Below are 22859 nucleotides of genomic sequence, written 5' to 3'. Positions count from 1 at the left end.
CCTCAGCCCTTTGGAGGAAGGCTTCACGGGTCCAAAATAAGAAGGTAGGCAGCACGTGCGAAGGGGCTCCCTGTTCACCAGGTCTCTGGACGGCCGGACCCTCTCCACAGCTCTGCCTTGTTTAGTCAGCTTTATGTTACAGGAGGGAAAAAACTGTGATATGATTGAAGCCCACTTTCTAAAAGAGACACGAAAAAGCTCACGATGCTTAAAGGAGTAAAATGAATTCTATAGAATATTTACCTTTGTGAAAGGTCATTCCTTTATGATGGTAAATGAAGTGTCAGTGTCCAACAACACGTGCAATTAAGGGGTCAGTACTGACGCAACAAAGTTCCAGGAGGGGAGGTGATGTTAGCATGTGTCTTGGTAATCGGAGAAGGCTTCCTGGAGGCGGTGTGGAAGGAGGCAGACAGCTCTGCCCCTCTGGCCCAGTGGCTGTGGGCACGCGCCCTCCCTCCGAGCTCAGCAATCCCCTCCGTAGTATGGGACAGCCCCGGCACCCGCCCAGTAGGAGGTGAGCCCTGCGGGGGCCTGGCGAGTAGTAGGTGCTTAATAAGTGACTTGGTTCTGTTACCCCAGGTAAGAAGCCAGGGGGGCAAGGAAGGAAGGGGGAATGCGGGTTGTGTTGTGGAAATCATAGTGGGTCTGGAGCCGGGCAGGCCTGGGTCCGTGTCATGGTTCTGCCACCAGCCGGCTGAGTGCGCCCACATCCATTCCTCGGCTTCCCCAAGCCTCCGTTTTCTCGGTAAGTTCAGCAGCCTTCCTGCTGGGGTTGTTGGGAGGCTTGGACAGGGCCTACGCGCAAAGCCGCTAGTTCTCTGCCTGCCTCACAGTCAGGTCCCCTTAAACGGGAGCCACGTCGCTACATCTGCTGTCATCGTATTGGAAGTGCCAGCGGTGGAGGCGGGCAGCAGTCAGGCTTCCGCACACAGGGCAGACCACCCTAAAGGGACCACCGTAAAGGGCTGGCCTCCTTACTGAGGCCCCTCTCCCTGCTGCGGGGAGGGGAACAAGAGGGTGAGAAAGAAGAGCTTTTCACAGCAGGGAGGCAGCTTCTCCAGAGTGTCTGAGCTGTCACTGCAGGTGAGGGGACATCTGCAACTTCAAAAACAACAAGGCACATCTCTCACATCTCAGCATCTGGCTGCCTCGAGGCTTCACTCAGTCTGAATCTCGGTTGATGTGCTCTTTAATATGTGCAGATGGAGGTGAGAGGCCAGTGTCACCTGCCCCAGCACCTTCCTCCCTTCAGTGAGCTTCCCTTCGATGTCTGTCTTCTAGATGAAGCCCATGAATGTGGAATATCTCATGATGGACGCCTCCATCCTGCTACCCCCTACGGGCACGCCGCTGACGGGCATTGACTTTGTGAAGCGGCTGCCATGTGGTGACGTGGAGAAGACCCGGCGGGTGAGTGGGCGCTGGACTCAGCCTCTCCTTGGCTGCTGCCTTCCAGGAGCACCTCCGGAGCGGGGGGAGGAGGGTTCCCGACCACATCCAGACTTGCCTTCAAACACGCCTTCAGAAGAGCCAGAGCTCCTCCCTCGCACCCCGCCACCAGACCTAACTTCCCCAGGCGCACTGCTCTTTGTTAAAGCAGAGATTGAAATTCCATCGTATCTGGCCACGGATGCCGGATGTCAGTGTTGGTGGCAGGCAGGCTGCCTTCGCTGGCACGGAGCTGGCCCCAACCCCAGAGCTCTGAAAGAGGAAGCGGGGCCAGGCTTCTGCGAAGGAGCATGGTGGGTGAGGAGTCGACATAGTGCAGGTGAGGCTGCTGTGAAATCAGCCCCGTGAGGCCGGGTCCCCCAGAGATGGCGTGGTGTTAAGGTATCTGAGGGATCTTGGGGACGAGGCACACGCAAATGCAATTGTGATTCTCGCTGGCCTGCAGGAGAGGTGTGTGAAGAGATTAGTTCTCAGAACCCAGCTGCAGTGTGCGCTTCCGTTATCAGCACTTTTTTTCTGAAGCAGTCTCCTAGGGCTGTTCAGGGTATTTTATCTCCCTGGTAAGATCAGTTTCTTTCTTAGAAAGCACCATAACCTTTTCCTAGAAAATCGTTCCCTGGAGATGTGGCGGTTAGTGGATAAATTAGAGGAATTCATTGCACTCAGCTCCCGTTATCAGGCCGCATCTTCCTCTGAGTTAATCCAAGTGTAGCCAGAGTGGCAGAAGTGTTTTAACCTTTAGATTTTAAGGAGCGGGATTAACTTGCTGGATCCGCCTACAGCAAGAGGATTCCATGGCCTTCCTGCTGGTGATTTTGCCTCAGATGCCTGGCCGGGTGGGGGTGGGTCACAGAGGAAGTTGGACCCGTGTCTGCAGTCAATCCACATTCCCTGCTGTCTGACCAAACCCACAGCCCTCATCGCAGGACCCACCCTCTCTCCAGGCCAGTGACACCTTCCTTCCTTGTGCTGCCAGCCAGGGCTATGGGCCCCATGGCCGGGCACACGATTGTTTGCGGGTGGCAGTGTTTGCACTGGGCATCCTTGGCATCGGCTTTTACGGGGGGATTGGTTCTGACAAATGCATGTCATATCTGCACTCCTTCATGGAGTGGACACGCTCACCCTTAACCTTTGGTTGGCCTAAGAGATGCTCCCAAGCAGGGTAATGGCAACACACCCAGTCAAGCTATCGTATCCCCAGACCAGAGAGGACCCCGTCGCCAGGTCCTCCTTGGACCCTGAGCCAGAAGGTCCAGAAGATTGTGAACGTTGAGAGCTACTGCTCTGCGTTGCATCCTGCCTTCTTTTCAGTCCACGGTCCGTCACGTTTCCTTAACAGTCATATGAGCTCATAGCCTGTGTGATAAAGCAGATCATTCATATCAGTTCTTTATATGAATTTCCTCACGTAATTCTACAACCACCCTAGAAGGTTGGCGCTAGTATTATCCCCATCTTGCAGAGGGATAAACTGAGGCACGAAGAGGTCAAGTGATTTGCTCAAGGTCCCCCAGCTAATAAGTAGCAGAGCCAGAATTCAACCTAGGCAGCGTGGCCATTCTGACCCGCTGCCTGCCACTGACGCCTTCATTGTGTTTATTAGCCCCACTCCTCAAGGAATCAGAGTCTAGAGGGCGAGGTGGGAAGAGGCAGTGCCAGTCCATGGGCCAAGGCCGTTTCTAAAGGAACATGGGGTCAGGTCCCTAATCCTACCCGGGGAAGGAGGTAGAGCAGCACAGAGGGCTGGTCCTTGAGCCAAGACTGTGGGGAAGGGCTGGGCAGCTGGGGGAGGCAAAGGCCCAGAAAGACGTGGCACATTCCAGCACCGCCGACAAAGAGGGGACTGTGGCCGGAGCCCACCGTGAGGGAGGCTACGTGGGAAGTGATGGGGCTGGGAGGAGCTGAAGGAGGCAGTTCCCAGAGGCTTTGGAGCCCAGCGAGGACCTTGGCCTTGTTGGCTGGTTCCTGGCATCATGTCCTGCTGGCTTGGGGCAAACGATCTTGATCCACAGGAGAAATTCAGGGGTGAGGCGTATGGCAGAGGGAAGGTTGCTTGGGCTTTGGGGCTCCTGCTCCCTTCTGAGCCACTGTCTCCTCACCCAGAAAGCAGCAGTGCCTGCCCTGCCAGCGTCCTCAGGAGGACTCAGCAGTAAGGCAGAAACACAAAGGCCCGTAGGTGCCTGAGGCTGGGGTTCTTCCTCCCTTGCCCTCACATCTCTCTTAGTTCAAGTTCCCAGGACCGTGCTGCACGCCTCCCTTGCCCCAGATGGGCTGCATGGCCCAAACTGCTAACTGAAGCACAGGCAGAGCCCCTGGGACGTCTGGGCTTCCCTGGGGTCGCTTGTTTGGCCTTCGTCTGTCCGGTGAGTTTATAAAAGCAGCTATCAAGTCCCAGCATCCGTGGGTTTAGAGCCAGGGAGAAGGTGGAAGGATGAGATGAAAGGGGGCTGGCCATCTCAAGGCAGAGCCATCCACCTGAGAGAAGCTTCCGTTTGTGACTTCCAGGATCCATTTCTGAAGGGGAATTTTGACCCTTCGCCCCAGTCCAGTTCCTGATGCAAGGCAGCTGTCTGGAATCCTCCAGAAGCTTAGCTCCTCGGCCCATTTCAAGCATCAGAACACAGCAGTGTGCTTTGAATTTGAGCTAAAGGAAGTGTATGGTTTAGCAAGCAATTGAGGGCTTATGTGGTTTGTTTCATGTTCTTTGCTTGTATCCAGAGAACATTCCATTTCGTCCTGTTGGATTCAAAGGTTTTCCTTCCCTTTCTTTTTTCCTTCTGCCGAGTATAGGCTTTTCTAACTTTTAGGAGGCTGACCCTTTTCAGAAATCCCACCCTTTATTTTCCTTAAGGATTTGTCAAAGTAGTTCAAACCACCCTAACTGGTAAATCATTCCTTCGTACGTTCGTCAAAGAGCCGCTGGACTCCTGAGGGTGCAGGAGTGAGTAGGGCATGCGGCCCCACTCGGGGCCTCTCATCGCGTGGAGAGAGGCGAAGTTTATGAACAAGTGTGATACCAGGCTGCAGTGAGGGCTCTGAAGGAAAGAGGGGGCACTGCTTTGGAGAGAGTGATCAGGGGAAGCTGCTCGGCCAAGGTGACATCTGAGCAGAGACCTAGAGAGTGAGAAGGAGCCAGCCAGGCAAAGATGTAAAGGAGGCACTTTCCAGACAGAGGGAGCAGTAAGTGCAAAGGCTGCGGATGCAGAAGAGTAAGGCATGTCCAGGGAGCAGGGTGACTGGAGCGGAGCGAGGGAAGGGGTTAGGAGAGGAGGGTCAGAGCCTTGCAGACCGCGGGGAGACATCTGGCAATAAAGTCATGTTTTCCCTCTTGCCTTTTGCAAGTTACACCATTTATCCTATCATCCTATTTATCAAGCATTTTCTAGGCACTGTGCTAGATGCAAGAATAGACAGAAAACAAATAATACAAAATAAGACCAAAATAGCAAGAGTGCCACTGAGCCATCCCAGCTAAGAAGGGAAATTCATGTTGAAATGAGGTCACAGGATCTGATGAGGACATGCATGCAGAACCTTGGACTTGAGCTGGACCCACCCCACATGGAAGGGCAGTTGAGAGAAGAGGTTAAGAAAGAACACAGGCTCACAGACCAACCAAGGTTCAATCCCAACTTCAGCTGTGTGACCTTGAGCAAGTTACTTAACCTCCCTGAGCCTCAGGTTCCTCATGTGTCCTGCCTGTCAGGTCTTGCCCAGAGTAAATGGGAGAGAGCAGCTGTGAGGTGCCTGAAGAGTGGTAGAGCATTCTAGCATCTTGAGTGGGAAAGAAACAGAGTCTTTTAATGATCTAAACCTACTGAAGCTTAATGCTAGAGAAAAGAGAGTTAGGGAGAGGACTTTCTGGTGAAACCCAAAACTGAATTTAAGCCACTAGCCATCTTTTTTTTTTTTTTAACATCTTTATTGGAGTATATTTGCTTTGCAATGGTGTGTTAGTTTTTTCTGTATAACAAAGGGAATCAGCTATACATATACATATATCCCCATATCCCCTCCCTCTTGCGCCTCCCTCCCACCCTCCCTATCCCACCCTTCTAGGTGGTCACAAAGCACCGAGCTGATCTCCCTGTGCTATGCAGCTGCTTCCCACTAGCTATCACTTTTACACTAGGTAGCCATCTTTATGGAGTAACCATGGAAGCCATCATGAAATAAAGATATTTGCATGAAGTTTTATTTGTCCCTCCGTACGTTCTGTGTCCCTGTTCCCTCGTAAAACCACAAACAGTTTTTGTGTTTATCGCTATTGACATTGAGGAAATAGGCTATTTTTCTTTTACTCTTTGGATATATATTACACATTAAAGAAAATACAATAACATCTCATGAAGTTTCAAAAGTAGGGGGAAAGAATTTCCTGTGCTTTCATCACCCTAAACAAACAATACATTTTGTGTATCTTCTCCCATTTTTGTTTGCAAACACATCTTTTCATGGTTGCGTGGGTATGGACCCATGGACTTGCATTCATCCTCGCTGCTTTTCTCTCTCCATTGTGGAGCAAGAAGTTTTTCATACTGTGATACAGTTTTAATAAGCCTAATTTCTTACTGCTGCATAAAAAGTTCATCTGGTGACTTTTGCCATAATTTACTCAGGCGTTTTCCTGCTGGTGGACATTTTGGTTGCTCCCAGTATTACATTATTTTCAACTAAACTGTAATGAGCAGCTTCACAAATACAGTGTTTCCTTTCTTTTGGCTTATTTCTTTAGGATAAGTTCCCAGAAGTGGAATTTCTGGTTCAAAGGGTATGAATATTTTTTTGTGTGACTCTACATATTGCCAAATTGCTTTCCCGAAGGGCTGTGCCCACTTTAAACTGCTTCAGCACTCTTTTAAGAATGACTGACTTCCACGGCCTCGGTGGGCTCCTAACTTGAGTGACTGTCGCCTGAACTCATCAGCTTGTACACCCGGCAAGGGCAGCAGGAGAGAGGGCTCGGACCAAGCATTGCTCTGGGGCTCAAGGTGTCCCCTCCACTATCTCCCACCCTGTGATCGGGGTGGTGGGCACTCCATTTCCAGAGCTCCAGCCCAGGCTCGGGGGATCCACGTGACTCACCTGACTCCAGTATGAACCAAGGTCTGTGTGACTCGGAAGCCATGCCCCACCCCACTCACGGGGCTCTCCTTGCCAGGGCTTACTCCCAGCTGCATGGAAGCAAACCGGAAAAGTCTCTTCTTTATATTTGAGCTTGGTCAGCCGTCACGCCTTTCCAAATCTAATCTCTTCTTCCAGAATCAGTCTTTGTATCGTTCTATGATAGCATCTCAAAGAATAAGAATGCCTTTTTCCTTTTCAGTAATACTTTTAAACTTGCACATTTATTTAGAAAAGTCAAGAAAAACACTCAATAAAAGCCTGGGCCCTAATCCTTCAGTCTTTTGAAGGCAAAGGCATGTGGTTGGAAGAACACAGACTTTGGAGTCTAGTTATTAGTTGAATCACCTTGGGCAGGCTGCCTAACGTTTCTAGGCTTTGGTTTCCTGTCTATAAAATGGGAACCATGCAGGGTTGTTAAAAGGCTCGAACAAGGTGACACAGTACAGCCCTCACCTGTACCTGGCAGGCCATGGGTAAACAGAGGGAGCCGTTATTGTTTTAGAGGACAGTGGGATGACCTGATGACCCTTATCCTGCTATCTCACCTTTCTTTTGTGGATTCTCGGAGTTGTGGGGCTGGTCACCATGCCTACCAAACCCCATAGACGCCCATGGGAGCCCTGCTTTCGCCCAAGTGGAGTACTTGGCCCTGTGGGAACATGCCCTCACATTCATGGGTGTGGGCTTCTCACATGCTCTTCCTTCTCTTAGGAGTTGGGGCAGGACGCAGGAAAAGTATTATTGGGGGTGTTTATTTTGTTTTATATTTTTAATTATTTTATTATTGTTATTAATTTGTATTCCTGGAAATATCTTCCATTTTGTTACTTGAAGAGCAAAAGCAGATGTTTTATCAAAAAGGTCTACCTTAGGAGCCAAATTCCAGGCTCCTTTAATGTTGGAAGGTTTCTGGTTTTCAGAGTGATTGGGCTGTAGAAAACCACACACGTTTCTCCTTTCTCATCCCCCAGCTTTGGTCCTGCTTGATTTCTTTGCCTTCAGAACTCCGAGAGGAATGGGTTTTTGACACAGAAAAACCCTTCTTCTGTTTTATTTCTGTTTTCTGTTTTATTTCCCCTCATCTCTGAGGTCAGGACTCCTTACTTGAGAGCTCAAACAGCCAAGTAGTTTAAGTGACCACCCACGTCTTGGGCTTTCTGCACTTGGGCTGGGTTTGAATTCCCTTGTGTATATGCCTAAGTGACACAAGTATCAAACATTCCTGGTTTCAGTCCCCACCTCACCTCTCTCAAGTGTGAACTTGATCACCCTGCCCCTCTCAGCTCCATTCCTTCCTGCTTAAAATCTTTACATTGCAATAAGGTGCCTATGGTGCCTGGCACGCAATTGGTGCTTAATATAGAAAACCTGTGTTGCTGGGTTTATAGTGAAACTACAACTTTTTTTCTTCTGATTATTACAGATGTCTTTATGAAGACTGCACTTTAAAACATTAAAAACAATCTGATCAATGCCACCACCACCACCATCATTATCATAAAAAAGCTTATTTTTTCTCTAGTGCTTCTGGTTGACAGGGGAATACCTGACCTCACAATAGGTCCAGAAGATAGGACTGTTCTTCCAGTTTTCTGCATTAGGAAATTAAGTAATTGGCCCAAGGTCTCCTGCCAGTTCTGGGCCAAGGCAGGATTAGGGTTTAGAGGTGCCCACGGGCACCCTGGTTGTCTGGGTCATCGGGAGCCAGTGCAAGCCTGGCTCTTTGCGAGCAGTCATCTGTCCCCCCTGCCTCTTGCTTTGGGAGGCACTTTGTCTTATAAAGGGCAGCCTCCCGTCTCATTGACCCAGGCCTACAGCCTCAGAACTTGGAAACAAAAGAGGACCCAAAAGCGGCTGCATGGCTCACCAGTGGCGACAGTGGTTTGTCCCCATCGCCACCCTGTGCCCAGATGTTGAGTGGCGGGAGTAAAGGGTGGCTGCCCCTTTACGGACCCTGTGCTGGCGGCTGCCCCGCCAGGGTCATCTCAATCTCCCAGCAGCCCTGTGCGGTAGAGACTCCCGCCCCCATTTCATGCAGGAGGGAATGGAAGCTCATGGGGGTCAGGGGCCTTGCCCAGCGTGGTGGAGCTGAGAGTCCAACGCGGACCTGTATGTCTGACTCAGGAGCCGTTTGCCTCGGGCAGGCCCACCAGCTACGAGTCAGGGAAAGTAGCCCAGAGGCCACCTCCCCTGTGGCTGCCCCTCCCCCTCCTGGCCTCTTGTTGGTGGGCAAGTCAGCCCCAATCTAGGACTCAAGCGGAGGGTACCTCCAGAGCAGGCTAACCCCAGGGTGAAGGCTGCTTTCTGCACAAACTTGTCTGGCTTCCAAGGCCTGGGATTCTGCTTTGTTTCTGCTCTCTGGAAATGCCTGCTCACACTGGAGTCTGCCAAGACTCCTCGATGGGCCAGGAATCCCTGTGCTGATGGGGGCCACCTCTGTCCCCAGAAAGCCGGCTGGGGAAGTCTGAGGGGCTCTCGGGGCACTGACATCACTGCACACTTGCCAGGTGGCAGATCCTCTGCCCTGTCAGTGGCACAGCCCCTGTTGTAAGGCCAAGGGGCCAAGGCTCCTGGGTGAAGGGCTGCCGGGTCTGGCCATCCTTGAACCCCACCAGCATCTCACCTTCTGTCTCCCTCACCCCCACATTCAGTAGGTGGGTCCTTGAAACACTCATGATTTGGATTTCCAAATTCCGTGCTGGTTTAGTTGGAAGAGGCCTGGTTCTTGCCCTCCGTAGATGTGAGCAGGGGGCAGGTCACTTGGCCTCCTTGGGTCTCAGTGCCTCATCTGCGAAGCGGGGCTGCCTGCTGAGCAGGGGTGCCATGAAGGTCACATGACACTAGAGGAAAGGTCTTGGCAAGTGACAGGTGCTCAGTGAGGTGAAGTGGCCCAAACCTGAACCTGTGGATAATTGAAAACAGGGTGCATCCTTGATTGTTTTTTATCTTGGCTCTGAAAGCACCAGAACCATGATACTGAGAGAGGGGGGCTTTATTTTGTTTGTTGTAAGTCAAGAGTCACTGTGTGATTTCTCCATATGGAGCATCTCACCAAAATGACTTCAGTTTCCATCTTCTCTGCTCTCCGAACTGTTGGTCCAGGCCATCCGGGTGTTCTTCATGCTCCGTTCCCTGTCACTGCAACTGCGAGGGCAGCCCGAGACCCAGCTGCCGCTGACGCGGGAGGAAGACCTGATCAAAACGGATGACGTCCTTGATCTGAGTGAGTTGGTCACCCCAAGGCACGGCGGGGGTGGTGGGGGGCACCACCAGGCTGGCTCACGCGTCGCTCGGAGGGTCATGTGCGACCTGCATGTTGTACTGGGATTGATTCGTGACGGTGAGCTAACAGAGTGTGCTTGTCACACGAAACTTTCGAAGAAAGGGCCCTAGATTCTGGGCACCTTGAAGTCAGTCTGTGGGCCCTGCTTTCTGGAGACCAGTGGGCGCTGTGCGGGGGTTTTGCTGAAAGATCTGTGCACAGTGATTGGGGTCTCAAGCAGGGATGGGCACAGCTCCAGGGTCCCTACCCTCCGTATAGTCATAGCAGCACCAGTCTGATTGGTTTTGTGTATTAAAGGTTGTCTGTATGATTTTAATGAGGATTCTAAAGGATTCTGCTGCTAAAACAAAGAAAACTTTCAAAAATGCAAATCACCAGCATTTAGGTAAAGATGATGGCTTTGGAAGCCAGAGAACCATGTGCTTAGCCTGCAAGCCTGGGCTTCTTATTTAACCACGCAGTGCCTCAGTGCTCTACCCTGCAGTGTGAGGCTGAGATTTAAAGGAGACAGTGGGTATAAAGCCTGATCATGTTCCCGTAACCCTTCTCATATTCATATAACTCTTTTTCCTCTGTTTGCTGTGGGGCACGTGCACACTGATGGGCAAGATAGTTTTTTGTTTCTTAAAGACATTATGATATTTTAGGACTCTTTGGTTATAAGAGCTAGAAAACCCAACTTAGACTAGCCTAAGGAAAAAGAAAGGGGAATTCGCTGATAACCACTGTAAAACCAGAAGTAGTTCTGCCTTCAGGCATGGCTAGATCTAGGGACTCAAGCAGTGTCATCAGGAAGCTGCCACCCTCCATCTCTCAGCTCTGCTTTCCTTTGTTCTGGCTTCATCCTCCAGAGGGCTCTCACCAAGTAGTGACAAGATGGCCAAGATCTGCTGAACTGGCTAAGCAGCGCTGACAAAAACAGAGCTTCTCTTTCCCTATAACTTTTTAGAAGTTGGCTAGGCCAAGGTCACATGCTCAGCTGTGGTGCTGGGAGGTGGGACCTGTTCCTTTTGAACCCCATCACCTGGGGATGAGGAAGGAGGGGACCCTCAAAGGAAAATCACAAAGAAGAGATGGGAGCTGGAGAGGCAGGAGCAGCAGATGGCCACTCTGTAGTGTGCAGTGATGAGAGGGCCCTTGTTTTAAATCAGCGTTATTGAAATATAGTTTACATCCAATAAAATTCACCAAGTTTTAGTGTACAACTGAATGAGTTTTAACAAAACTCATTCAGTTGTGTGACCAGCGATTATGATATAGACCATCGAGGGCTGGCTTTTGAGCCAGGTACCCCTGCCCTGCTCTGTATTCCCTCGAGCAAATGATTGAAACCACCACAGCTTCTGTTTGCTCACCTGTAAAATCAGGATGATCTTCCTTACATTACGGGGCTGTTTTGAGCCTCGAGTGAACTGTAATATGAAATAGAACATGACCGAGCATAGTGCCTCGCATATACTCAGGAGACCGGAGCATTACCCAATAATCAAGTGCGGTGGTGCCTGTGAAGAGCAGGGCACGCTGCCTGACACACAGAAGGTTCTCGGTAAATGATGATTATGGGTTTTACCTGATTGTCCGACTCCTTTTTCTTGCCTCCTCTTGGTTTATGCTTTTTTCCTTCTCTCTCAGAAGAACAAGGAAGCTACGTCCCCTCTGTGCTCTATGCCCATCTTCTTTGGCCCTTTTCCCCCTTGAGAAATGGTCACAGGGGTTTCTGTAAAGGTTTAAATTGATGGAATTGGCTGGAGAGACCCATAAACCCATCTTTCTCTGATTGGATTCAAGGAAAGAGAGAGAAACAGTATGCTTTAAAGGGGGCCACTCCATCAAGGCAGCAAGAATGTTTGCATCCCTGAAATGGAATTAAATTTTATGCTGGGAATTCATATTCCCTCCCTCCGCCCGCTAGGAATGGCCTGCTGAAACAAAGGTTAAAAGTATTTCACTTATCAATTTTAATTGATTAGATTGCTAGTTGAGATCACTTAACTGAGCCTTTTTGGGTAGTTGGCCATTAAGAAAGTAATGGCTGGGCCTTCCCTGGTGGCGCAGTGGTTGAGAGTCCGCCTGCTGATGCAGGGGACGCGGGTTCGTGCCCCGGTCCGGGAAGATCCCACATGGGATCTGGGACCGTGAGCCATGACCGCTGAGCCTGCGCGTCCGGAGCCTGTGCCCCGCAACAGGAGAGGCCACAACAGTGAGAGGCCCGCGTACCGCAAAAACAAACAAACAAACAAAAAAGAAAGTAATGGCTGTCTGTCTTTACCCAACCTGATTGCAAATTATGTCTTTGCTAAAGAGGGTGCCGTCCAGAAAATACTATGAATTATGGATTTTATGAGCATATGGTACTAGAGTAAGATACGCATGTGTTGACTTTTCTTTTTGGTGTTTATTCTTAAATGCTGGAGCTTCTCACCTTCCATTGGGGAAAAATTAACATGCTTTGCACTTCACAAAATGCCTTCCTGTGTATACTAAAGGTAGGAAATCTCCTAATGTAGGTGAAGGCATTCATAGTTGCTGAATGTTGGAGGCTGGGCTTGCTTCTTATGAGGCCGTGTTTTGTCTCCCTGAAGCTTGAGGAAGCTGACTCAGGGAGAAGTGTTTGGGGGTTGGTCAACTTTTATCTAAGGTGATAGGGTCTGCTTAAAGGAATGCCAGCTCTGCAGCAGGAAGAGACTTTAACTGTATTTGCTAAACTTGTCACACTTTGATAAGAAACCACAGCATAAGAGCACTCAGAAGCCATCCCACATGTCCAGCAGCCAGCTGGGGGGCCAGGTATGGCAGGTGAGCTCTGTCAAGGTGGCTTCCAAAGAAGAGCATCAAAGAGGCCATCACCCCTTCGGAAAAAATGTGAACTGTGCTGAAAGCCTGTTTCGTTTTCACTGGAAAAAAGTGTGGTGTGGGGAGGAGGTCAGGACTGGCAGCCATAAAGGAAGGAGGGGAAGGCGAGGGAGGGAGCGAGGGAAGGGGGAGGGGAAAGGAAGACTAGAGTAGACTTGACTAGGTAAAGTCGATTCGATTTTAGAGGGAACATAGAGTCTCTGTACACGCAGGCTTCAGCTTCAGTAGTTTGTGCCTTGTGCTAAGCCTCATTTCCTTGGCTCCACCGTTTCTCTTTTAACCACCCCTGCTCCCCGCCGCCCCCAGTGTGTTAAAGCAAAGGGAAGACATCATGTTACTGCATCTATAAATACTTCTCTCTAACAGTTAAGGAGTTTGGGTTTCTCTCCTTGATTGAATTGGTTGCCACCCTTGCAGATGGTGAGCTTCCCCAGCCCCGACGCTGCTCTGGGTAGAGCCCGGAGACGGGGCGCACTCTCCTGTGTTCCAACCACGTGGCCCCATTGACGTTTGATTTTGCAGCCCCTGCTGTAGTTGGAAGCAAGCAGCTTTTTGACCTTGCTCAGGGTCTTAATGCTCGTGAGGCTCAGTGGCCTTGCCTTTAAAATGGTTCTAAAAGACCTTGCGAGGAGGGCTGTTGAAGATCAAAAGAGATCACGTTCATGAAGCACACGGCGCCCAGCTTGGTGCGTAGCAGGTGCTCGGTGAATGAGAGCTGGCGTCCCCTCAGCAGCTGCTGAATCAACGAGATAGAACTCATACTGCGGGATGCTGAGGGGTTGGCATTTTCTGCTTTGACAACATTTTGAGGAGCGCATCCTGAAATATTTAAATCAGTTCATCACTTGTATGATGGCGCCGTTTTGGGGGGTAAGAAAGATGGCTCTGGCTGCGTGGGCCCAGATGAAGGGCGCTGTACTGCATCCAGGCATCCAGGAGGGCGGGGCATTCCTGCACAGTCACCGCTGGGCCTACTGACCGACAGCCCAGTAGTGTTCTGAGGACAAGCAGAGGAGAAGCCAGGTTCCTGCCCGTCTGCCTGCGTCCAGATAACATGGGCAGTGACAGTATGGGAAATTCCCCCCTTACCCAAACACCCAAAAGAGATGCCAGGCAGCCACCAGGCATCCTCAGGAAGCATCCATGTGGGCACTTGACATTCACATAGTTGTAACCATGCCATTTGCGGCACGCACCTAATCTTGTATTCTGGTTCTTTAAATCCATTCAGCGAAACCCATCCATTAATTCAGCTTACTGAGCACCTGCTGTATGCCAGGCACAGTGCTGGGATCTAGGATGTCATAGTGAACTGAAGTCAGACTTGCTCTGTGGTGCTTACAGTTGGGGGCAAGGGGAAGGGACCATAAACAGGTGAGGAAGTAAATACTAAAGGCACAATCACAGGTTGATTGAGGTGGCTCTGTAGAGGTGATGAACAGGGTCCAGGGCTAGAGAATAACTAGGAGAAGAGGGCTCACAGGCTGGCGAGGGAAGCCTCTCTGGAGAGGCACAGGCAAGGAGGGACCAGCAGATTGCATGAGAAAATGCAGAGATGAGGCCTGGGAGTTCGAGAAGATGTCAGAGTGGGAGGGGAAGGCGCGCATGAGCTTGCTGCGGCCTCCCAGAATCCTTTGCGGCTGGCAGCAAAGGAGCAGAGGAGAGAGCGGCTGCGATGAGCAGGGTCTCAACTCCAGTGCCGTGGGAGGCCATCAGAGGGTGTCCACGGGGACAGCCACCCTGAATGTTCACTTCTAGAACCGGAACTGCTGGGTCAGACGGTGCCAGCAGAGGCCCGTGAGCCATGTCAAGCGTCTGGAGAGGCCATGTAACCTAGTGGTCATGAGTGTGGGCTCGGGAGCTACGCTGTGCCAGGAGAAATCCCAGCTCGGCCCCTTGCCACCTGCCACCGTATGACCTTCAACGAGTAACTTAATCTCTTGGCACTTCCGTTTCGTCGCATGTAAATCAGAGCTGTTGGGAGGAGTCAGTGAGTCAGGGTATGTGGTGCGTCTGGCACAGTCATAGGGAGGCCAGTTAAGAGGTTGTGATAGGGCCAGTGGCAGTGGGGAATGAGATGTGGGGACGCAGCCTTCCCCCCTGCCACGTGGGAGCAGGCCGCTCCATCCTGGGGGCAAACACCTGGGGCTCTTCCTTGTCTCCCCTCCTTCTCTCAAACTCAACTTCCTGTTGGTCAGCACACCTAGGTCGCGCTTCCCTCCAGATATATCCGGGATCTGACCGTCTCTCCCAGCTCGACCCCTCAGTGCCTGGCTTGCCATCGTCTCTCACCTGCACTGTTGGCAGCAGCCTCTTAACCGCTCACTGGCTTCTGCCTGGTCCCCTACAGTTTATTCTTGACACTGTGTGCGGTGTCATCCTCTGAACACGTTAAGTCAGAGCACGTCCTTCCTTTGCTCAAAGTGGCCTCCATCCCACTCTGACGAAGAGGAGAGATGTTTACAGGGGCCTATGAGGCTGGGCATCACCCGATACCACCTGGCTCTCTCTGCGTCCTCGCTGTTCTTCAGACACACCAGGCATGTTCCCACCATGGGCCTCTGCTCTGGCTGTGTCCACCCCCGCCGCCGCCTGCAGACTGCTCGTGCCCCAGAACAAGCACAGCTGTGGGCACGTACAAGGCCCATGACACCCACATGTGGCAGTCGTACTCCAAATTCTCCATCTACGTTTGAATTCTGGACCAAGCCCCACTCTCTTTATTATCCTCTTGTTAATGAATGTGAATGTGAATGTTATATATTCCCTGTTTCCCCAGTTTCCAGCACTCTGTGTGCTTCGTCCTAACGCCCTTGCAGGCGAGAGCTTTTAGACAAAGTGGACATCTCTGGCTGTACTCATCTGAATGCCTAAAGAGTCGTTTCCAGCAGGAGTATTGTGAAGCTCCCTAAGCAAGTTATGTGGTTTGATTGTAAGTCCGTGAAAATGAGAGCTCGTTGATTTGCTTCTCTTGCAAGGCCAAGGCTAGTTTTGTGGTCCTGTCAGTTCTGCAAAATCCTCTATGTTGCCTTATTTTGCTGATGGCCCAGTCACTGTCATGTGCCTCATCTTGGCAAAAATGAGAAAAGAGCATAAATAATAAAGACTCTGAAGACAAACCCAAAATGCGGGACATTTAGACAACTTTTCACAAATGGGAGTGTCAGGGAAGAGCAAACGGAGTGTGGAGAGGGCCAGGGTACTGTTCTAGATTACTGAAATGGAAGAGACATGACAACTGTCGCCTGAGATTGGATCTTGGATTGAGGAATAAAAACAAAGTGGCTTTAGAGGGCTTTTTTTGTGAAATTGGAAAAATTTGCACATAGATTGCGATTGGATAACGTAATCGAGATCAGTATTACCTTTCTTGGGGATGTTGATGGCATTGTGGTTCTGTGGGAGAATGTCCTCGTTCTTAGGAAATACAGGCTGAAGAGTTTAGGAGTAAAGTGCCATGCTGCTTACAACTTTGGAATGATTCACAAGATAAAAATGTGTGAGTGTGTGGGTATAGTGAGGGAGGAAGCAAATGCCGCTAAATATTAACCATTGATGAATCTAGGTTAAGAGCATATGTGTGTTTATTGTACTGTTCTTTAAATTTTTTTGAAAGTTTGAAATTTTTCAAAATAAAAGCTTAATGAAGTGGAAAGAGAGAAATCAAGTCCTTGAAAAGTCCGACATTTAATTAACAAGGAGTGTAACGTTTAGGATTCGGGGCTCTGGATTCAGAAAAGCCTGGGTTTGAATCCCAGCTGTGTGGCCTTGAGCAAACTAGTTAATCTCCCTGAGCCTTTTCCTCATCTGTGAAAGTGGGGAGATGATACTGCCTGCTTCAGAATTGTTCTGTTGATAAAGAGTGAATCCATCAAAAACTGCTCAGCATCACCCTCAGTGTGCGAAGGCTTTCCTAGTGGAAACGGTCATGAGCGTTCTTCGCTTGGACGGCACACGGGGCACGGAATGAGTCTTCTGAACTAGCAGGCGCTCTTTAGGAGTTCTGAGAAAGCAAAGCCTCATGACTCTTTCCGTCCAGGGGATGCACTGAGAAGTGGAGGAGGTCACACAAGCTTGTGAATTAGATAAATTTCTTGGAGAGATGACTTTCAGGAAAGTGGGTGCCCGCTAACTGGAGAAGAACTGAAACCTGTAGGGGGAGGCTTGATTCAGACCCAGATGGCTCCTCAGGGACAGCTTAGTTCAAGCATTCAGGCCTGGGGCTCCGGAGAAGTGGTTTGTTTTGTGCTAACGCTGAAGAGGACTAATGTTGTTAGCCTGAAACCCAAGAGGCAAGTCTGGATGTGGCATTTGAAGTCCCGTCTCAGGCAAGTGGGGTTTTGTGGCTCTTCGGCCTGCACTCCCCCACAGTGTTTTGTCTTTAAAGGGAATACGGTCCAAGCTGGGTCTCTTCACATCCCCACCTGCCGACTTGGAACCACTCCTGACCCTGCTCCAACCCCAGGGCCAGGGGGTCAGCAGCCATCCCACCTCTGCAGCTCTGCCCCCTCCCCAGCCCAGACTCTCTGTGCCCAGTGTCTTCCATGTGGGATCCCAGCCCATGGTCTCGCTCCACATTGGTCCATCTACCCTGCTGCTGTGTCTGAAAGGCAAATCTAGCCCACACTTGTAGATTTAACACATCACTTTCCTCACTTGTAGATTTCAGAGCCCCTGGCCTTCCACCTCTGCCTTATGTCTCCCTGCGTCTGAGCCCACCTGCCTGTGGTGCTGCTTGCAGGTTCCTAGACACAGCCTTCCTGCCTTTCCCCTCTGCTGGGCCTTTGCCCAGGTGGCCCCTCTGCCAGGCTTGCCCTCCCAGCCCCGCTCCCAGCCTCCCTCCTCCTCAGTGCTGGGTTGGGTAGCCCTCCTCCTCCACCCTCCCCAGGCACATCTCAAACGTGCACTTAGCACTTTGTTTTTCTATCCCTAGTACCTGGCACAGGGCCTGGCACATAGTAGGCACTCAGAGAAGGCTTGTTGGATTGAACTGATTAAAGCTTTAGCACTCTCTTAAATTATGCATACACACACAAGGCACTTTCATTAACATGAAAGTGGCATTTCTAAAGGTTGTCTTGAGTAATTTGAGGCAGTTGGATTGTGAGTTGAAAGCCTGATGTTTGTTCATCGTTACCATAACATTTGAATAGTCAGGTTCCCAATGCAGGCTTTTCCCCCCCTGTTGAAATATACCAAGAATCTTAAACCCACCTTGGTATTTTCTAAAAATATAGATTGTCCTAATTTCAACAGTTGAGCTATTCCAAATCATTTTACCTAAGGGATAACATGCTGCTCTTTTTTTTCCCCTGTCCTTCTTTGAAACTAGAACCCTAAACTAGACTGATCAGAAAAAGTCACGTTTGAATTAAACCACCAATTCTCTAAGGAAACGGAAAACATGGAATTAACAGCGTTTCCCGCCCCCCCCGCCCATGAATTAGGCTGCTTCTCCGTGTGCTTGATGAATAATGTTGCTGGCCCCTTTTCAGAAATGAAGTAGAAATATGGAGAAATGAAATTTGTATCTTATAAAGTGACTGGAAATGTGATTATAATACAGCTGTCAGTTTTGTTCAAGTGGAAAATTTTAAAGTAAATCCAGTTGCAGCATTATTTGGTTCTTTTAAAGCAGAGTGATGTAGCCATTTCCTACGTATTGATTATTTGATTGGTACCTGTCTGCTGGACCTTTTTTTTTCCCTCAGTAGCACTCATTGATGTGGTTTAATGTATATTCCTGTAATCTTTCCCTGTTTTATAAACTTACAATCATAATTGAGCTACATTAGAGAGACATGTTCTGCTGAAATCACAAGGTCACCTAATGGCTGTGCCCTCTGTTGTTGGTTATGTATTAAAGTAGTCCTAGACAGTTCTGAAGAAGACAAAAATTATTATTTTTTCCCTCTACAAAGCAGAATTTCTAGATTCCGTTCTGTGCATTGGGGAGATGAGCTGTATGAGTGTAGAGACTGGGTTCTGAGCTTTCTCCTTCTTTGCCTGTTAAAATGATCGTTTCTGCTGAAGGCACTCTACAATTTAAGTATTTTTTTCCCAAACCCCAGTCCTTCCCAGGCATTTGAAAACGGGGCCACGGTTTTGATTTCTCTGATCACAGGGGACCTGTGGCTTAGATTTGCTAAAGGAACATCTTCTGAGGCATGTCACGCCCTTAGGAAGTGGTTGCGGCCGCATCTCAGGGCAGCCGGGAGAGTGGATGGGCGTCCAGGTAGTGGTGGGGTCCCAGCTTTAGCACTGTCACACTCTGTGTCAGACATGACCATGTCCCCCTAACCTCAGATCTCTGTCTGTACCTCACGGGAGAGATGCTGCCTGCCGTGCTGAGCACAGTGCTCGGCGGCTTTATGGGGTCCAGCCAGCAGAGGCCAGCAGAGTAGCCCCTCGTACTTGACCATCTTTCCCTGTCAGCAGATGGAAGTTTGGTCCTTGTAGTCACTCGGGCCAAAAGCCTTGGAGAATCCTACCTCCTCTCATCCCTTCAACCAAGCTCTGCCAATTCTGCCAGTTCAGGCGTCAGATAGATCCAGAATCTCACTCCTGCTTAGAGCTTCAGCGCCTCCACCCTGATCTGAACTCTGGAAGCCGCCCTGTGACTGACGTGCATCTTCCTCCACTGCCCATTCTCCCCTCTCCTTCGTAAAGTGTTCCCTCCAGAGTCCTGCCTGGGCTCTTCAGAGCCTTCATGAAGAGGCCCCCGCCCTCCTCCCCCTTCTCTCCCTCCTGTGCTCCTCCAGTCACAAGGCTCACAGGTGAGTCCCGCCCTGGGCACTGAAGCCAGCCTCTGTGATCACTTCTTTACTCTAGCTGATGGCACAGTGGTGGCAGTGAGCTGCCACAGGAAACAGAAATTCGTGGGGTAGTGGGGTTGAGGGTTAACACTGAGTTTCAAGACATCCCTCGCTCCAGCCCGCTCGGCGAGACTGTCTGGGGCTCTGCCTGCACAGGCCTCCCCACCCCGAAGCCGCCAGTTCCTGCTCACCTCCACCGCCCTGCCTTGCCGCCAGGGACCGCACGGGATCCAGTGACTGCTCAGGCCTTGGAGCGGAGTGTTGGCCTCTGGCCCTGCTCTCTGATGAACCACAGAACCCCCAAAACAAATCTCTGGGGAGACTGAAGCAGCGACAGACAGCGTGACCTTTATCAAAGGTCTGTGACAGGCGCAGGCGCCTGCCCTGAGCCTGCCATCTCCCTCGGTCCAGGACACCAGTGCCACCGTCTCCAGCACCTGTCCTGCTCTGCTTTCAGCCAATCCTCAGCCTCAAGCCCACCCCCGTCCCCCATTAAAGACCAGGAATGGGGGGAAAGGGACCAGCACCTTCCTCCACCTCTTGCTGAGGAGGGAGATGTGTTGCATTCAGATGAGGCAGAAATACTAGGAAGGTTGACACCTAGAGTCCTAAGTATGTTTTGAAGTCAAGGCATGGGAAGCAACTGGAATAACATAGACTAGACCATTGAATCTGCCTTAAGAGAATGTCCTGATTAAAGACTGAAGGAGTCCCATGAGGAGGACCGCCCTCTTCCCAGCACAGCAAGCCGTCTGCACTGATTTTTCCAATGAATGTCAAATGTAGTTTGCTCTGCTGAGCTTTCGAGAAATGTATGGAGTACTGATCTTGGGACATTGAAATGCTTAAATTTTCATTTCCACTTTGACCTGCCTGGAAATAGAAGCGAAAATTGGTTTGCCATGCTGCCCTGCCTGTGGCTGCATATCGGAGGAACTGCCCTGGGGGTGGCTCACTTGCCCCTAACTCTGCAGGCCAGGGTGGGGACGGAGCCAGGGCTCCCTGTATCAGAACCCACCATGTGCCTCAGGATCACTTTAGGAGTTTCAAAAACTATCTGTGCCCAGACCCCACTCCAGAAGGTTCTGATTCACTTGTTCTGGGGATGGGCCCTGGCCTCTCTGGTTGTAAGTGCTCCCTAGAGGATTCCATCGTATAGCCAGTGTTGCAGAACTTTGGGTTAGACAGAATGAGGAAGTTTCTGGAACTTAACACTTGGTCTCTGCTCTGCTGATCTTCATGAATTCCAGTTCCCTCTCGGAGCTCTCCTTGCCCACCTCCTAGTCAACCAGATGTCACCAGGGAGGCTGGCTTTGTGGCACGATGCAGCGGCCACATCTCTCTCTAGGTTCTGAAGTCCACTTGTCAGGTGGAAAGCTTGTGCCGTGCAGGTTACCCTTACAGATCCCTTGGGAAGGTGAAGCGTAGGAGAGTCATGTCCCTCAGTGAGCCAACACAGCTGGTCTTCACTCCAGGGCTGAAATTGACCTGTCCTGAGCACCAGAGGAAGAGGAGGTTGGCTTCCTGTGTGAGCGCGCAAGTCTTTACCTGGGAGCGTCTTGCTGGGCACTGGGAGGGGCCCCTAGGGTAGAGGCAGGAGAGCCTGAGGACGCTCGAGGGAGGCACCGAGTCTCACCTGCCCCTCAGGCTGTGCTCTGCCCCTTCAGTGGGGTGGCGGCCAGAGCAGCCGCAAGATCTAAACTTACATTTTTCTCCCCACTCCCTTCCTGAATGCATGAGTTTGTGTAAGTTAACTGTGCACGCGGTGTGCTTCTGCCTTAGTTGAAGGCAGATCACGTCACCTCTCCAGCCTGGGGCACCTTTTTTGAGAAATGAAGCGCCTAGTGACCGGCTGGGCCTCCTAGACCGCCACCCCAGCCCAGCCCAGCCCTGCTGCTCCATCCGATGCATGCGGGCTGGGCGAGAACCACCCTTGCTGACCCAGCAGTCTCTGCAGCACTGAAGCCCCAGCCCATTCGTAACTCTCCAGGTGTCCTGGACCAGCGCCAGACCTGGAAACAGCCTGCTCTGCTTCAGACACAGTTGTAAAAATGCCTTGGGAGCAGACAGCCAGACCAGGAGGCTCAGGAGCCATGGACTGAGCCTGCCTTTCCAGGTCTCCCCACTGTTTAAATTGTTTTGCTTATAATTGAGAGCTAAACGTCCTCATCCCATCTTCCCTTCCTTCCTCCCTTGGTCTGCTCAGGGCCGCCATTTTTTTATACCAGGTTCAAGGTGAAGTAGACCTTTCCTCTCCCTGCCAAATCCTTGTGCAGAAAAGCCCCGTGCAGCTTCCTGGTTTTCAGTTTGGCACATCCAGGTTATCTTTTGCATTCATCTGTTTCATCACCCGTACCCAGGCCTTTGAATTTTATAATATGCTTTACGTTTTTCTAAGTGCAGTTGGGGTTTTCCAGAGCTGTGCAAAGCCAGGAAACAGGCATGTCGTTTAAATAACTCCAGTTAACCTTTAGCCTGTAACTGGTGCCTCATAAAATGTGCCTCCCTCCCAGTGATGGCTTGCGTTCTCCAGAGCAGCAAAATTGATGAAAATCTACCGCTTCCTCTGTTCCCCGCTGGGCCCCCTTCCCTTTGCTCCCTTCAGCCTGATGAGCCCCAGCACCAGACTCATACAGAGGAAGCTGGAGGTAGAAACATGAGGGCCAGGCAGTGTCTCCTGAAGGTTCTAGACTAGATTTATGCAGCCTGATGCCACTCCCTGAGGTCTCCCTGGCCCCTGGCTTTAGCTCTTCCCTTCGTGCTCAGCATCCTTTGCTGGATCCCACAGGAATGATACTAGGTGCCACCTATTGGTCCATTTCCTTGGGCCAGGCACTGTTGTAAGTATTTGACATGGGTTAACTAATTTAACCCTCACAACCTGGCCAAGTAGGTCTTGTTAGTATCCCTATCTTATGGACGAGGAAGCCAAAGCACAGAGAGGTAAAATAACCTGCCCAGGGTCACACTCTGTCAGGAAGTGAGGGAGCCAGGACACACACACAGGATTCAGACCGCAGAACTTGAACACTTGACTCTGGGCTACAACCCCTCCATCCATTCACTTACCCACTAACGTGTCCATCGTTTACAGAGTGGTAAGCACTGCCAGGGCGCTAGAAATGTGAAGGAAGAAGAATAAGACACAGCCCTCCCTGCAGGCAGCTGGCGGCGTTCTGGCAGGAATTACAGCAGCAGATGGACAATGGGTGCTTTGATGGGAACTGCAGGGTGCAGTGGGGAGAACAGGGGGGAGTTGGGCCTTGGCTGGGGGTGGGGGTGAGTAGGGACAGGAATTGCTTCTGAGAGCCCCAGCCATTGAGCTA

At 50.8% G+C, this 22859-nt stretch overlaps 1 protein-coding gene across 1 annotated transcript in view; it reads left to right on the top strand.

Annotated features, from left to right (window-relative positions):
* CLEC16A (C-type lectin domain containing 16A) overlaps positions 1 to 22859 on the top strand; it is a 207076-nt gene that overhangs the window by 94960 nt on the left and 89257 nt on the right. The window contains exons 17-18 of the mRNA XM_065892543.1: positions 1285 to 1413; positions 9685 to 9805. Coding sequence (XP_065748615.1) covers positions 1285 to 1413; positions 9685 to 9805 — 250 coding nt within the window. The remainder of the gene's footprint in view (positions 1 to 1284; positions 1414 to 9684; positions 9806 to 22859) is intronic.

This window comes from Phocoena phocoena, chromosome 15 (assembly GCF_963924675.1).
Source record: "Phocoena phocoena chromosome 15, mPhoPho1.1, whole genome shotgun sequence".
NCBI classification, from domain to species: domain Eukaryota; kingdom Metazoa; phylum Chordata; class Mammalia; order Artiodactyla; family Phocoenidae; genus Phocoena; species Phocoena phocoena.
This window is presented reverse-complemented; position numbering and strand designations above follow the sequence as displayed.